This window comes from Asparagus officinalis, chromosome 2 (genome assembly GCF_001876935.1).
Source record: "Asparagus officinalis chromosome 2, Aspof.V1, whole genome shotgun sequence".
Lineage (NCBI taxonomy): Eukaryota > Viridiplantae > Streptophyta > Magnoliopsida > Asparagales > Asparagaceae > Asparagus > Asparagus officinalis.
Genome location: NC_033795.1, coordinates 27,626,478 through 27,643,003, shown reverse-complemented (window position 1 = coordinate 27,643,003; position 16,526 = coordinate 27,626,478). Strand labels below are relative to the sequence as shown.

The 16,526-nt window shown below is 37.8% G+C and overlaps 1 protein-coding gene across 1 annotated transcript; it reads left to right on the top strand.

Moving 5' to 3' along the window:
* Positions 3,702–16,088, top strand: LOC109830988. The gene is made up of 5 exons (XM_020398335.1): positions 3,702–3,755; positions 14,653–14,733; positions 15,105–15,167; positions 15,252–15,480; positions 15,571–16,088. The coding sequence occupies exons 1-5, from the start codon at positions 3,702–3,704 to the stop codon at positions 16,086–16,088; spliced, it is 945 nt and encodes a 314-aa protein (XP_020253924.1).

Here is a 16,526-nt window from a genome sequence, read left to right as displayed (position 1 = left end):
TCATATCTGTTTTCGGTCGACCGCACCGGTCGACCGAACCTGAGGTCAAAAGTTCACTGGGCTGACAGAGAGCTGTCGGTCGACCGGTCCGGTCGACCGATGAAAATTTTCGGTCGACCGACGAATTTTTCGGTCGACCGACGAGTGTTCATTCAGCTTCCAACGGCTAGTTTTTTGACCGTTACCTTGGGGCTGTTTTGTCTTTTGCTCTGATTTCTTGGCTGAGTTGTGAAAGGGTATAAATACCCCATTGTCTTCAACTCTCAAGCTAACTAAGAAATGTTTTAAAAGAAAAGAAAAGTTTAATCAAGGGTTTAGGGTTTTACTGTTTGTTTTGAGTTTGGGTTTCTGTTTACAAAGGAGGAAGTTTTCACTGCAGATTGAGGGATTCATTCTCAATCCCCTTCATCCTCTTCTTGTGTTCTTAGAGAAGTTTTCTAACTCTTTTCTCTAGCAATTTTAGTGGGTGTAGAGTGGGATTACAATAGTGTGTTGATTGTAAAGTTTTCGGTTAGCTAGAAAACCGAGTGTGAGGTGTAAACGTTGTTCGGGTGAACGTAGAAAACCCGGTTGATAGTGGATTTCTCCCCGGGAGTGGGGAGCGGAGACGTAGGACGGAAGGTCCGAACTCCGTGATCATCTTTGTGTGTTTGTGATTGTCTTGGCGTCTCACTTGTGCTTATTGTTCATATCATTCTTGTCGCCATTATCTATTGTTCACATTGTCCACTATCTTGTTTATCTTGTTTATGTTTATATCACCCTTAGTTTATATATCCTTGCATATATATTTCATCATATAGGATATATCACTTTGTGTATATTGCATATTCTTGCCCATAATAGATTGTATACCTATCTTGTAAGAATATAGTTGTTAATTAATTTTAATTGGCATTTAATCGGATTAGATTAGCATAAGACCCTAATCACCCCCCCTCTAGGGTCTAACACTAGTCCCCTTTGACGATAATTTCTTCGATCTCTTCTGATAAACTTGCACCTGATTTTTCTCCTCTATTTTCTCTTCAACTTTCTTCTCTTCAGCTTTCTCCTCCTCTCTGTTCTCCTCCACTTTTTCTTCATCTTCCTTCTTTCCTTTTTCCTCTTCCACTTTCTCTACCCCTTCTTTCTCTTCCTTTTTCTTCTCCTACTCTCGCTCTTCCTCTTTCTTCTCATCCTCTCTCGCTTCCTCTTTCTTAACCTCCTCACTCTCTAGAGCTTTCTCCACATTCTCATCCTCCATATCTTGCCATTCACTTTTCTCTACCTCCTTCTCTGCTTTCGCAATAGCCTCGGTAATATAAGAGGCTTCCTTGTCAATATTGGTTACATCGTCATAATTGAAGCAAATTCCATCATCACCCCTATCATTAGCATCAATACTCCTTCTTTTTTTTGTGCAGACCCTGTATGCCTATCATTCTGTGACATAATCCCCTTCACATTCTTCTTTAGGTCTTCGGGGTCAATCAAGTCAGCGGTCCCTTCATAGCGCTCCAATTTCTTGTTCAGCATATGTATCTCCTTAGAGCAAGCATCCCATTGAAGGCGCTTACTACGCTTGACAACGTGAAGTAATTTCCAATTTATTTTGGCCGTATTCCTCCAAAATGAATTTAATCTTCAACTTCTCTATTTCATCTTCACTCTCAAAAGCATCTCTGATATGCTGGGCCAAAATCTAAAAATAAACCATATACTTATTACTCATGTAAATCCACAATATTAAGGAAAATAGTTATGAAAATCCACACAATTTTATATGTTAACATGTCAGCCTGAAAGTTAACATGTTTTAGTTAAAATTAACATGAACATAACTAAAGGTAACATGTACGATTAAATTTACTCCACGGTACGAATCTAACCCTGGCTTCCTCAACCCTTCAACGACAATCTGAATACCTCTCTTTGTCTCATCAAAAATAAATTTACTCGACGTAATGTTACTCACTCTCTCAATACTATCTACATATTGAAACAACTATCTTGGAATGCCTTGTGAGCTGTTGGGGCACCAAATCATTGCACACTGGTACAAGATCTGAAGCAGCACAAAATCCTCAATGTCCTTATTATTAGAAGACTCAACAAGTATTTCCAGTAACTCCTCAACATATCTCCTCATGCTACCAGCTTCTTGTGTAGCCTTGGCCTTTGCCTTTGACTTGGCCTTTAGCATTTCTTTTTTCACTTCAAAGTATTCCCTCCAAAGCCGGTTGTGAAGGTCTCTATTCCCGTAGATCAACTCCTTATCAATAGGGAAGCCCGTGTGAGTTTGCACCCACTCTTTATCAAATTTGACTGAAAATATAGTCTTAATTTTGGGATTAGGAAAAGAGAATTCATCAGTTTCGCCAGCATAATGGCTGAGCACATGCTCATGTGCCCGTCGATCACGTGTTGGAGGTCCGAAGAATACATAGTGCACAAAGTTACTACCCTTGTAGGCATCCCAATGCCACTTCTTTAGTTTTGGTTAAAGTTTTTGCATGAAAGTACAATACGATCCAAGACGGGCACTAGGCTTTATATCACCTTCGGCAGCAACTTTCCTACATAAATAACTATTTACTCTTAACAAGTCGTTCAATTGCAAATTAGGTAACAATTAACAGTAAATGCATTAACTTAGTTAAAATCACGTTTTATTAACATGAATAGCTAATAGTTGACACTTAAGAGTAAACGTTAACAACAAACAAGAATTATTAACATGCATTGTTACTAGCTATCAACAAATGAGAATTATTTGCATGCATTTCTTCCAAACAGATAACACTTCGTATTGTTCAGATCTTACTCCAAAATTAAGAAACAGGTTCTACACTACAATAACCAGTCTCCCACCACCATTTTATTCAAAAAAAGAACCCATAAACCTCAATTAAAATCAAAATCACTCATTTAAACTAATTAAATTCAAAAACACTCAATTGATTGGGAACTTACTTCTTATTTGAGATGGACACAACCTCCAGCGAGTGTCTCCTCTTGCGCTCTCGAATTTCCAGACTTTTCATGCTCAATAGGGTTTCTGTCACCTCGTTACTCTCCTCATCCTCAGAGGATGTCAGAGCAGAACCGTCGGCGGGAGATAACAAGGCAGAGGCGGAGGCGAAGGCGGATAAGTTTGGCAGTTCCTCCAGCGCCAATTGTGCCGACTGACGCCGGTGACGAACGTCCAGTTCCGTTTGAGTGTTGTCCACTTCATCCTTGCTACGCTTAGGGTTCTTAGCCATTTCACTTAAAATTTTTTTGGGCATTTTCCTTATGGATTTCCTAACCGCTTGAGTGAAACTAGGGTTTTAAAAATGGGTTCGCAAGTTGAGGGAGGTTTGAGGTTAGGGAGATTTGGGCATGTGAAGGGAGAAGAGAGAGAGAGAGAGAGAGAGAGAGAGAGGGGGGGAGCTAGGTTTTGGGGGAACAGGTACAATGGATAGTTTCGTCTTTTCGAGCGAACTTTTCTCTCAGTGTTGTCTGGGAAATGGAAAAAGGGCTAAAACATTATTAACTTGAGTATTAGGGGCTTTATCATATAAAAAAAATACAGGTGCGCTAGTGACATCCTCTATATTTTTTGGGGGCCTTGAAACATTTTTTCTAAAAATCAATCAAGTAATAAATGTATTGTTTGATAAAGTTTGTTAGATTCGTCTGTCACAGTTCAATGAGATTGACTTCTACCTAACGCAGAAATGATTACCCAAATCTCTCCTTCTCGGGATCTTCCTGTGGGCAGAATTTTCAAGGTAAGCAGACCGGAGAAAGTACTCATAGATCACTTTCAAGAAAATTATCCGGGAAGTCTTGACTCATCTATATATAAATATTAAATATATTATATAAAAGACGTATCTTTCGATAACAAAATTTTGATAAAAGTTCAAGAGGTCACTGTTCAGGAGGTCTTTGTCTAAATTATTTTAATATTGTATACAAGTTCTCCAAATCATTATATTTAATTGGATAAAAGTCTCCTAAATCTCATCTATTTGATAAAAGTCGCCCATGTTAGATCTACATCATAAAACTTGAGATCTAAAATCATATAGCCATGATTAATTCAAAGAGATTAACAAGGATCTAAAAGAGCGGAAGCTTATACCTGAATCCATTGCTTGATCTTGATTTTGGGTTTTTGATGATCTTCTAACCTTAGGGTTTCTCCAAATCCGAATTTCTCTAGCTAGATGGGGGTGTAGAGAATTAGAGAATGTAACCCTAGGTTAGGGACCATAACCCCTTATTTATAGATATTGTACTTTTGTAATTTAGCCCCTCAATAAATCACAATTACAACCTGGTATCTGCACATATAACCCCATGACTTATTTAAATACCAAATTAACCCAACTTAATTGATCACTTTAGTGGGTTATCCTGAAAGATAGCAATACACATTGATTAATCATATGTGCCCACAAATAGATTTATTAGATTAAATCCAACAATCTCCCACTTGGGCACCATATGATTCCTTAAATTGTGTATAACCTTATGACCTCAAAAATTGCTATCACTGAAAAGGTATTTCCGAACAATCTCGTCCATTGACTATATCAATATAGGATCAAAGCGGCCTTCGTCACATTTATCGTGACTCGACCCATCAATGGTCACATATACCAATACAATCAAACGACATAGATCAATCATGGATGTGCAGCATGAAAATTACATGCAATGTGATCAGTACATGTCTATTTTCAACTGGTCCTCCTTAGTGAGGTCAAAACCAAACATAATGTAACAGAGTGTCTTAACTGAATACTTTATTCTGATCAGACAATACAACCAAACATAAAGCACCACAAATACAAACTCCCACTAAAACATAATATCCTCAAATAATACCACACCCATATGAGCAGTATGCTCATGAAAGACCTTAGGTGGCAATCCCTTAGTAAGAGGATCAGCTATCATGGAGTTTGTCCCAATGTGCTCTATGGATATCTGTCCACTCTGTACCCTTTCTTTCACAACCAGGAACTTAATGTCAATATGTTTTGACTTAGTTGAGCTCCTGTTGTTATTGGAATACATTACTGCAGATTTATTGTCACAATATAGCCTTAGTGGTCTTTCAACATTTTCCAAAATGCGCAGTCCCGTGACAAAATTTCGCAGCCATATTCCCTGATTGGATGCCTCATAGCAAGCTACAAATTCTGCTGCCATAGTGGAGGAAGCTACTAGTGTTTGTTTGACACTTTTCCATGATATAGCTCCTCCTGCTAACATATAAATGTAGCCTGATGTAGACTTCCTGCTATCTTGGCATCCAGCAAAATCAGAGTCCGAATACCCAATGACCTCTAATTTCTCTGATTTTCTGTATGTGAGCATGTAATCTTTTGTTTTCTGAAGATACCTCATAACCCTTTTGACTGCTATCCAATGATCCATACCAGGGTTGCTTAAGTATCTGCCTAACATCCCAACAATGTACGCAATATCCGGACGCGTACATACCTGAGCATACATTAGACTTCCTACAGCCGAAGCATAAGGAATCTTCTGCATTTCCTGAATTTCAAGGTTACCTTTAGGGCACTGATTGAGACTAAACTTGTCTCCTTTAGCAACAGGGGTGTCACCTGGTCTGCAATCTTGCATGCCAAACCTTTTAAGTACCTTATCGATATAGCTCTTTTGTGATAATCCAAGAATACCCCGAGAGCGATCTCGATGTATCTGGATCCCTAATATAAAAGAGGCGTCCCCAAGATCTTTCATCTCAAAATTCTTTGATAGAAATCTCTTGGTTTCGTGCAACATGCCTATATCATTAGTGGCAAGCAAGATGTCATCCACATACAGAACCAGAAAAATATACTTACTCCCACTGAACTTGTGATATACACAGTCATCAACAATGTTCATCTCAAAACCGAACGAGATAACTATTTGTTGAAACTTATGATACCATTGACGAGGAGCTTGCTTGAGTCCATAGATGGATTTCCTTAATTTGCAGACCATATTCTTTGGGTCTCCCGACACAAAGTTTTCTGGTTGCACCATATAGATCATCTCATCAATGTCTCCATTGAGAAATGCAGTCTTAACATCCATCTGATGTAACTCAAGATCATAATGAGCAACAAGTGCCATGATTATTCTGAAAGAGTCTTTCGATGAAACCGGAGAGAAAGTCTCTGTATAATCAATGCCTTCCTTTTGAGTATAGCCTTTAGCCACAAGACGTGCCTTATACCTCTCCACATTACCGTTTGCATCCCGCTTGGTTTTAAAAATCCATTTACAACCAATTGGTTTTGCACCTTCTGGTAATGGGACAAGTTCCCAAACCTTATTGTCTTGCATAGACTTGTACTCTTCATTCATGGCATCAATCCACTGTTGAGAGTTAGAACTTTTCATGGCCTGAGAGAAGTTGATTGGATCATCTTCTAACATTCCACTACTTTCCTCATGTTCTTGGAGAAATACAATATAATCATCCGGAATAGCATTTCTCCTTTCTCTCGTGGATCTCCTTAATGGCACTGGTTCTTGAGGTTGTTGAGTTTGTTCTTCTGGAACAGGGAGTTGTTCAACATTATCATCTTGAGGTTCTTGATTTACTTCTTGAGCAACAACAGGTATAGGAACCTGAATATTGTCAAAAGTAACTGTATGGATTGGATCTGAAGCCAATTCCTCCTCAAAACTAATGTCTCTAACCTTATTTCTCCCCCCAAACTCAACATCCTCAAAGAATGTTGCTGTTCCCGTCTCAAAAATGTTCCTTATAGTGGGATCATAAAACTTAAAGCCCCTAGAGCGTTCAGAGTATCCAATAAAGTAGCTGCTAACTGTTTTGGAGTCCAATTTCTTTTCATTCGGCCTATAAGGCCTTGCCTCAGCTGGACATCCCCAAATATGTAAATGCTTTAAACTGGGCTTTCGACCAGTCCAAAGCTCATAAGGTGTTTTAGCAACTGCTTTACTTGGTACTCTATTCAGAATGTAAGCTGCTGTCTTAAGTGCTTCTCCCCAGAGTGACTCTGGTAAAGAAGAATGAGCAATCATACTTCTTACCATATCCTTAAGAGTCCTATTTCGTCTTTCAGCTACACCATTCATGCTAGGTGAACCCGGCATGGTGTACTGTGGGACGATACCGTATTCCTCTAGGTATCTAGCAAATGGTCCTGGACGTTGTTCACCTGAACCATCATATCTACCGTAGTACTCACCACCACGATCAGATCTGACGGTTTTAATTCTTCTGTTGAGTTGATTCTCAACTTCAGCTTTATAGGCTTTGAACATGTCCAGAGACTCAGATTTTTCATGAATAAGATATAGGTGCCCATAACGTGAGTAATCGTCTATGAATGATATAAAATATTGTTGACCATTCCAGGATTCCGTAGGGAATGGCCCACAAATATCCGTATGTATCAATTCTAAGACATCCGAAGATCTGTTGGCACCTAATCTTTTCACTTTGGTCTGTTTTCCCTTGATACATTCAACACATACGTCGAAGTCCGAAAAATCAAGGGAATCCAAAATGCCATCAGACACAAGACGCTCAATTCTACCTTTTGAGATATGACCTAAGCGCTTATGCCATAATGTCGCCGAATTTTCCTTATTTAATTTACGCTTAGTACCACGTGATTCCACATGCAAGGATTCATTGTAAGAAGCAATTGTATCAAGCAAATATAGGTTGTCATAAATACTCAAGTAACCGGTTCCCACAACATTTGAATTAAAAGATAAACTGAATTGACTGTTTCCAAATGAACAAGAATAACCTGATTTGTCCAATACATAAACAGAAACCAAATTCCGTCTAAAAGACGGTACTACAAAAGTATCTTTTAAATCCAAATAATAACCAGTTCCTAACAACAACCTAAAGTGTCCAATTGCTTCCACATCTATCGATTGTCCGTCGCCCACAAAGATGTGTCTTTCAACATCACTTCGCTTTCGGTAGCTCAGACAGCCCTGCATAGAAACACTTACGTGAGTAGTAGCACCAGAGTCTAACCACCAAGTGTTTCTAGGTACTGAAGCTAAATTAACCTCAGAACAGACCAAAGCAAGGAACGTACCCTTATTATCACGCCAGGCGTGATATTTTGTACAGTCCTTCTTTACATGTCCAGGCTTCTTACAGAAGAAACAACCCTGATTATCCTTATGTTGTTTCTTCTCAACTGGACCCTTAGCAGCTTCCTTATCATTCTTCCTTTTCTTGCCCTTATCCTTAGAGGCATAGGCCAAATGAGCACTTTCTGTCTTATCTTGCTTCAACCTGTCTTCTTCTTGCACACAGTATGAAATAAGCTCATTTAGAGTCCATTTCTCCTTTTGACAGTTATAACTGACCTTAAATTGATTGAACTGTACATGAAGAGATAACAAAACCAGATGCACTAATAACTCGTCACAAAGATCGAGTTTAAGTGCCTTAAGCTTTGAAGCAATATGAGACATTTCCATAATGTACTCCCTGATATTTCTTTTGCCCTTATACTTCATTGAAATCAAGCGAGCTAAAAGCGTGCTTGTTTCTACCTTATCGTTTTTCACAAAACGCTTCTCAATTTCGGCAAGGAAATCTTTAGCCTTAGTAATCCCTTCGGATTCTATGCCCCTGAAGGCTTCCGGAACGCCGCGCTTAATGATCATAAGACTCATGCGATTTGAACGCTCCCACTTCTCATGCTCCTTCTTTGCATCAGGAGTGCTATCCGCATTGAGAGGTTGGGGTTGTTCAGTTCTTAATGCATAGTCAAGATCCATGCAGCCAAGAACAATTAATATGTTCTCTTTCCAAACCTTGAAGTTTGTCCCATTTAGCATGGGAATTGAGTTGATGTTAGCAGAAATTGTTGCAGCAGATGCATTAGCTGAAATAAAACAAAAGAATGCTCACATCAATAACCATAATCAATAAAATTCAAATAATGACAATCCCCATCCAAGATACCGGCACAACATTAATATCAAGTCTTTGGACAGTAATATTAACTTGTAAGTGATACCTTGTTGCAATGATCAAACATTGACAATAACTCATGTCAAATAATGAAACTATCTTTGGATCGATTCATTATTCACATGTAAACCTTATAATTGTCACACGCTTATCATCGCAGATGTGTATACAGTCTAAATAAATATTAACCTTCCTTTGGGCCGATTAAATATTTACACGAAAGCATACACACAAACATCTCACATTCCTCATGAACAATCTACACAAGAGAGGTTACTTTGGCAACTTCTTGTTTCAATTAATCAATTGGAGTGAGAGACAACCTTAATACCTTAGTGTCATAATATTTGAATTAAATAATTGATTAAAAACCGAATTAGATTTAAATTAAAAAATTTAAATCAACTGAATTTCCAAAAACTTAATTGGGGTCTCACAGCTTAATTAGGGCCCATAACTTAATTGAATAAATTAAGTATACCAAAGTGGACCCATGAAAAGCCGAGGCTTAACCATAATGAACACGAAGTTCCCTTAACTTCGAACGCGAGGTTCGACTGTATTGAGTACGAGACTCACTTAAGCACGAACGCGAGGTTCGTCTGAAAATGAACGAACACGAGGTTCGTTTAATAAAAGAACGCGAGGTTCAACTTGGGAACGAACGCGAGGTTCGTTTAAAGTACGAACGCGAGGTTCGTCTGAAGTACGAACGCGAGGTTCATCTGAAGTCCGAACGCGAGGTTCGTCTGAAGTCCGAATGCGAGGTTCGTCTGAAGTCCGAACGCGAGGTTCGTCTGAAGTACGAACGCGAGGTTCGTCTGAAGTACGAACGCGAGGTTCGTCTGAAAATGAACGAACGCGAGGTTCGTTAAAAATTGAGCTTGACGCTCACCTGAGTTGAACGCGAGGTTCACCTTAGAACGAACGCGAGGTTCGTTAAAATTGAGCTTGACGCTCACCTGAGTTGAACGCGAGGTTCACCTTAGAACGAACGCGAGGTTCGTTGAGCGCGAAGCTCGGTTAAAATTGAACGAACGCGAGGTTCGTTTGAGGTAACCACCTCCTTAATTTTCGCCATGAACCCTTAGGGTTTCAAATTGAAACCGCCGCCGACAAACCCAAAAAAACCTTTGATTTTTTTTATTTTCAAAACAGATCCAGAATTGGAAAAAATTGGAAGTTCGGTTAAAATTGAACGAACGCGAGGTTCGTTTGAGGTAACCACCTCCTTAATTTTCGCCATGAACCCTTAGGGTTTCAAATTGAAACCGCCGCCGACAAACCCAAAAAACCTTTGATTTTTATTTTCAAAACAGATCCAGAATTGGAAAAATTGAAGAAAAAATCAAAGAAAAATCCAAAAAGTTACCGTTCACCGGTGATTTTTCAGTTACTGTTCACCCGGAAAAAATCTACTGTTCATCCGAAAATTTTCGTTACTGTTCATCCGAACATTACTGTTCATCCGAGAATAAAATTGAATCTTTAACCAGAGATTTAAGATCAAAAAACCCAATAAAGCTTAAATCTCTAAGAATTAATCAAGGTGTCTCTGATACCACTTGTTAGATCTACATCATAAAACTTGAGATCTAAAACCATATAGCCATGATTAATTCAAAGAGATTAACAAGGATCTAAAAGAGCGGAAGCTTATACCTGAATCCATTGCTTGATCTTGATTTTGGGTTTTTGATGATCTTCTAACCTTAGGGTTTCTCCAAATCCGAATTTCTCTAGCTAGATGGGGGTGTAGAGAATTAGAGAATGTAACCCTAGGTTAGGGACCATAACCCCTTATTTATAGATGTTGTACTTTTGTAATTTAGCCCCTCAATAAATCACAATTACAACCTGGTATCTGCACATATAACCCCATGACTTATTTAAATACCAAATTAACCCAACTTAATTGATCACTTTAGTGGGTTATCCTGAAAGATAGCAATACACATTGATTAATCATATGTGCCCACAAATAGATTTATTAGATTAAATCCAACAGCCCACATTTTTATATTTAAATACATGCCCTTAAAACTATTAAATTCTTTGAAATAAGTCTTCATGGTTGATTCTCATCCATTTAACCCAAGTAAATTAACAGGTTGTTGAGAATTAACTCATCACTATGGGGATTTAAGAAAGTTCAGCAAGTAAAGTTAGTTTTCAATGGATTCAAAGGATACATTCGCTTAGTTTTTTGTCTTTGCAAGAGAGTTTGTTAAAGACAAGGGCGAAAATTAAAGAAGAAAATTAACAATCCCATTAGTTAAGATGTGTTAAGTGGATGTCAATTAATTAACCATGGTGACTTCTTTCAAAGAACTTAATAGTTTCGGGGGTTGGCATCCAAATATGATAATTTTGAAGATATGTATTTAGATATGTGAGATTAAGGGGACTTGTATTAAATGTCTTGATTTGGGAGACTTGTATCAAGCTGGATGAGATTTGGAGGACCAATATCTCAAAAACCCTTTATTAAATTAACCCAATTTTAAAGCTGTATCGGTAACTACTTAATTCTAAAAATTTTAGTAGAGTATGTATTTTGTCACAAATAAATATGGAATTTACACGTCAAATGTTTTTTTTTTCTCCCAAGCTATATGTTTTTTTTAGAAGAACAAGGGAAAATTCCTGTTCATTTCATTCATATATAATGAGGATGGACACAAGTTTGTGTCCTACAAAAGTATAGAAAAAAAACATAATGAGAGGACCCTAGCCGTCATTCATCGCAAATACTGATGTAGTTATGGATAGGGGTGCTAAACCGTATCCGTATCCGAGAAAATATCTGTAACCGTTTCTGTTAGGATACGGATATGGTTAATCAAATCTATAACCGATAGGATATGATTACGGATATTATTTTGTAGTGAAATATCCATATCCGTATCCGAAATATCCGAATACATAAAAGTCATACTCTTATGATAGTTTCGATTCTTAGATTATGGATTTGTGGTTAATTTTGATGATCAATATGTCTAATATTAACTTTTCAGTTATAATGAACATATTAACAAACTCTTTTGTATCACATTAACTATGTTTTTCTCAATATTATCTAGTTTTCTCATATCCGTTTTACATCCGCATGCATATCCGCTTATATATCTACATGTATATCCGTAACTATATCCGATTTTAGCGGATATGGTTATGAATTTTTTTTACCGATGTATATCTGAATCCATATCTATATCCGAGATGGATAAGAAGATATGGATATGATAAGCATCATATCCGAGCCATATTCCGAACCGAATGCACCCCTAGTTATGGACCAAAGCCGGCCACACGACAAAAAAGAGGGGGAGAATTGAAAGTTTCTACACTGAAAATCATCCAAAAATAAAGTATACACGCGTTTATTTGCAACAGGCAGTTTTCAAAAATGATAGTTAGTTACAAACTAATTACAAAAGAATAGAGAAAACTTGGTATGACAGGTTATATATGAGCTTTCCTTTCATCTTCATTTGCTTGCATCTGTCTCATATCATCTTCTTCTTTTTGCACTCTGTGGGCTTTCTGCGTTCTCTCTTGGCTGCTCGAGAGTGGAATTGATGGAAGTTCTTGTCCTTCTACTGCTAGCTTGAGAGTGTTTGCAACTTTCACTGACGATGGGCCTGTCCATTCATTTATAAAGTAAACTGACTAGGTAATAATGCTTTTTAAACTACGTATAACAATGTAAAAGATCATCATGTTCTGTGCATGCCATATGCACCAACATGTAATTGGAAATAAAAATTGCTAAATAATTCTCTGTTTAGCAGATATAAGGAACCCTCCTACTCAAGCTACATGGTTTTCTGTAGTAAATTTTCCCCCTCTCTACACACTTCATTGTAGAAAGAGGTTTTAAGGCGTTCTAGAAAAATCATAAGAAGAAAAGAGAATGCAATACATGCTTAAGCACACATTTAATTAACGTTGTTAATTGCACTAATACATATTATAATTGTATTGATAATTTAATCATTGGTACGTATTAAGTTTCTGATTCTGTTAATGTTACATATTAATTATACTGATTTAAATCGAAAGTGTACTTGTCATGATCTGCTTCCTTAATAAAAAAATTTATAAGAGTGCTCCACTTGCGAATTTCCTTCCACCACGCCCCACCCCCCAAATTATTTCCTTTATCTTGTTGCCTTGCTTTGGTTCATCGTTTTCATTACGACACAACGGAGAAACAGACGGTCAGAGATTAGTATTAACACGTGGGCGTTGAACAAGATTAATTAAAGGTAAGCATAGTTGAAAATCTAGCTGTAAATCAAACTTGGGAAGTATTGGGGATTCACGTCAGCGACTAAAAGATTAGACTAGATAATAGAGTAATTAAGATAATAAGAGCCATGTCATTTTAAATTTCTTGGCGCTTAGTACTTGTATAATCTTTTGTTGAATAGAAGCTTAATTAGCAAATTAAGCACTAAAGGTAATGTCAGTTGATATGCCTTAACATCCCATTAGGGGCTGTTTGGTAGGGGTTTTTTTTAGGAAAACTGCAGTTATGGAACAAAAAGCAACTTTTAGGGCTTTTTTGGATTCCAAAAACTGCGTTTGTTTTCCACTTTTTTAAGGAAAAAGTTTGCCAAAATACTGACAAACAGTTGTCGTTTTTGGACACCCCATTTCCGCTATTTTTGAGTGGAATTGGGCTGGAAATCTGACACCTGCTTCCAGCTCAGCATTTCCTTTTCTCTTCACGTGAAGAGCCCTGACCCGTTGTCGATATCCTCACCGCCTCATCTTCAGTTGCCTCTTCTCTTCTACCTTTTCCTCCTCCGTTTCGCGCCGATTCAAAAGAAAAATCAGGGAGCCGAGGCATCAATCGGCAGCAAATCGATGCCGATTCAAAAGAAAAATCAGGGAGCCGAGGCATCAATCGGCAGCAAATCGATCTAGAATGGTCGATTAGTTCCCTGCTGGGTCACCTCGATGAAGCGTAGCTCTTGATTTCAAAAGGAATTTTCTAATGTTGGGGTTTTACAAGTCTACGATTTTCTGATGATAGGGGTTTTCATAGTGCATGTCGCCTTCGTTGATGGATGTGATCTTCTCTGATTCGGGCGTAGTCGAAACTCCTCCCTGATCTGAACTTCAGATATGGCGCCTTGATCTCTGGTTTAGGGGTTCAAGTTCCTCCTTTGATCATCGGGGTCTATTCCACACCGACGATAAGGTACGGCCTTTACTGCGTTTTCTAATTATTTTTATTTTATATGATTTTAATAAATTGTCACTATTTACTTATTAATTGAAGGCAATTATAGAAGAGTCCGAGTTGTGGAATTGTGAGAAAAAACCCTTAAATTTACGGCAAAGTTAAGGGTATATTTTGGCTGATTTTTTTAATACGCCAAATTAGGGTTTACTCCCAAAATTTTTGTAATAGTCAATTTTGTTTTCTACACTTATATAATTTAGATGTTTATCTTTACTTGCTGATGTCCTTCATGTATATGAAGGCTAGCTCAAAATATTGGAATAGTATGATTTTATTTAGAATATGAGATCGTGGCTGATAAGAAGAAATTATGTGTAGTTATATAATTTTACTATACTGAATATCCGCTAAAAGTATTAGAATTAAAAATCCGATTCTATTATTTGTCTATGTATAAGAATGTATTTTGCACTCATTGTAGATGGAAGATATTGATGACGAAGCGTTAATGAGGATATCGAGTAATGCTACTATGTCTGCCATCGTCACTGTGTTGACATGTGTAATGAGAATGCGTTGTAGACGAAAATCTGTCACCTATCACCATGGGGAGGGGAAAAACAAAAAATAGAGTCTAGGAATGCCCACATATGCCGCGTATTTTCTGGCTATAGTCACAGCTGTAGAGACTATGTTAGAATGAGGCCGCATGCATTTGAAAATCTTGTCAGAATAATGAGAGGGACGGGCCTACTACAGGATTCACGTGATGTAAAAGTTGAAGAACAATTGCTCATGTTTCTTAATGTATTAGGACATAAAACAAAAAATAGAATAGTAAGATCACATTTCATAAGATCGGGAGAAACAATTTCCAGATATTTTAACAAATGCCTAGAAGCAGTTGGTTGTATACGGGGGTGGTTCTTGAAGCAAGCACCAAAGGAATTGGCGCCAGAGATTGCAAGCAATCCTTTGTACTATCCTTATTTCAAGGTAATGCACTCATGAACATACAATGATCTACAGAAGTAAAATTGTTATCCTATTAATTAATAGTAAATTTCTAAAATTATATAGGATTGCATTGGCATGATAGACGGGACCCACATTGACGCTATGCTTCCTGCTAGCCTTGTGGCCCGCTTTAGAGGCCGTAAAGGTGTGACTCAAAATGTTCTAGCCGCCTGTACCCCAAATAAGTTATTTTCATATGTTCTCGCCGGTTGGGAGGAGTCCGCAAATGATTATAGAGTACTACAAGATGCACTTTCAAGACCTCAACCTCATGGCCTGAGAGTCTACGATGGTAATTACTCGTTAATGACAAAAATGGATATTCAATTGTAATTTACAAAGAATTTAATTATTTACGATAATGTGTTGTTTATAATTATAGACAAATATTATTTGTGCGATGCGGGGTACACCACTATGCCTGGCTTCATCTCCCCTTATCGTGGTATATGTTATCATTTAAATGAGCACATGGGTAGGCCAATAAATAACAGAAGAGAGTTATTCAATCTAAGACATTTCTCGCTACGGTCTAAAATTAAATCAACCTTTGGATTGTTGAAGAATTGTTTCAAAATCCTCACTGCAAAGCCATATTATCCTTTTCCAACCCAAGTTGACATAGTATTGGCTTGTGCTATACTTCATAACTACATTGCTATAGTCGACCCGGGCGATGACTTATTAAATGAGGACATTACCATTGATGATGACGATGTAGAAATAGCTACTGAGGGGGAAGATGCCAATCTTGTTGACTTTTCTCAAAATGTAACACAAAGAGAAGAAAGAGATTCAAGGAACGAATGGAAAGAGAAGAGGGATGACATTGCAAGTGCTATGTGGCTAGACTATTGTAATAAATATCATGGTGGGGACACAACCGAATTTGGCTTGTAATTGACATATTAGTATTTCCAGTATTGTTGTATTTCTTAAGTTTATCGTCGGGACTGGTTGTATTTATTAAGTTTGTTAATGGTGGTTTGATTTTATCTTTGCATTATGTGCCTTTGGTCTAACATGAGCTTTGTTCTTCATATTTTCACTATGTGATTTTATTGTAACAGGTCCTTCATCCTTTAAAGTATGGCCGAGTTTGGTGATAGAAATGATGATTGTGATGCCACTCCCTCCCCTAAAACCCCTATAGCTCCTCCTTCAAACTTGAACATGAAATTCATGCCATTCCCTCGTGCACCATTCTCTGCTCCCCCCTCCATTTCCATCTTTCTCTCCTTACGACAGTAATTTCGCATATATGACTCACCAACCTACGTCTTACATGAACATGCTTACTAGCCACCATACATTTCATGCAACCCCTAGCCCACATAA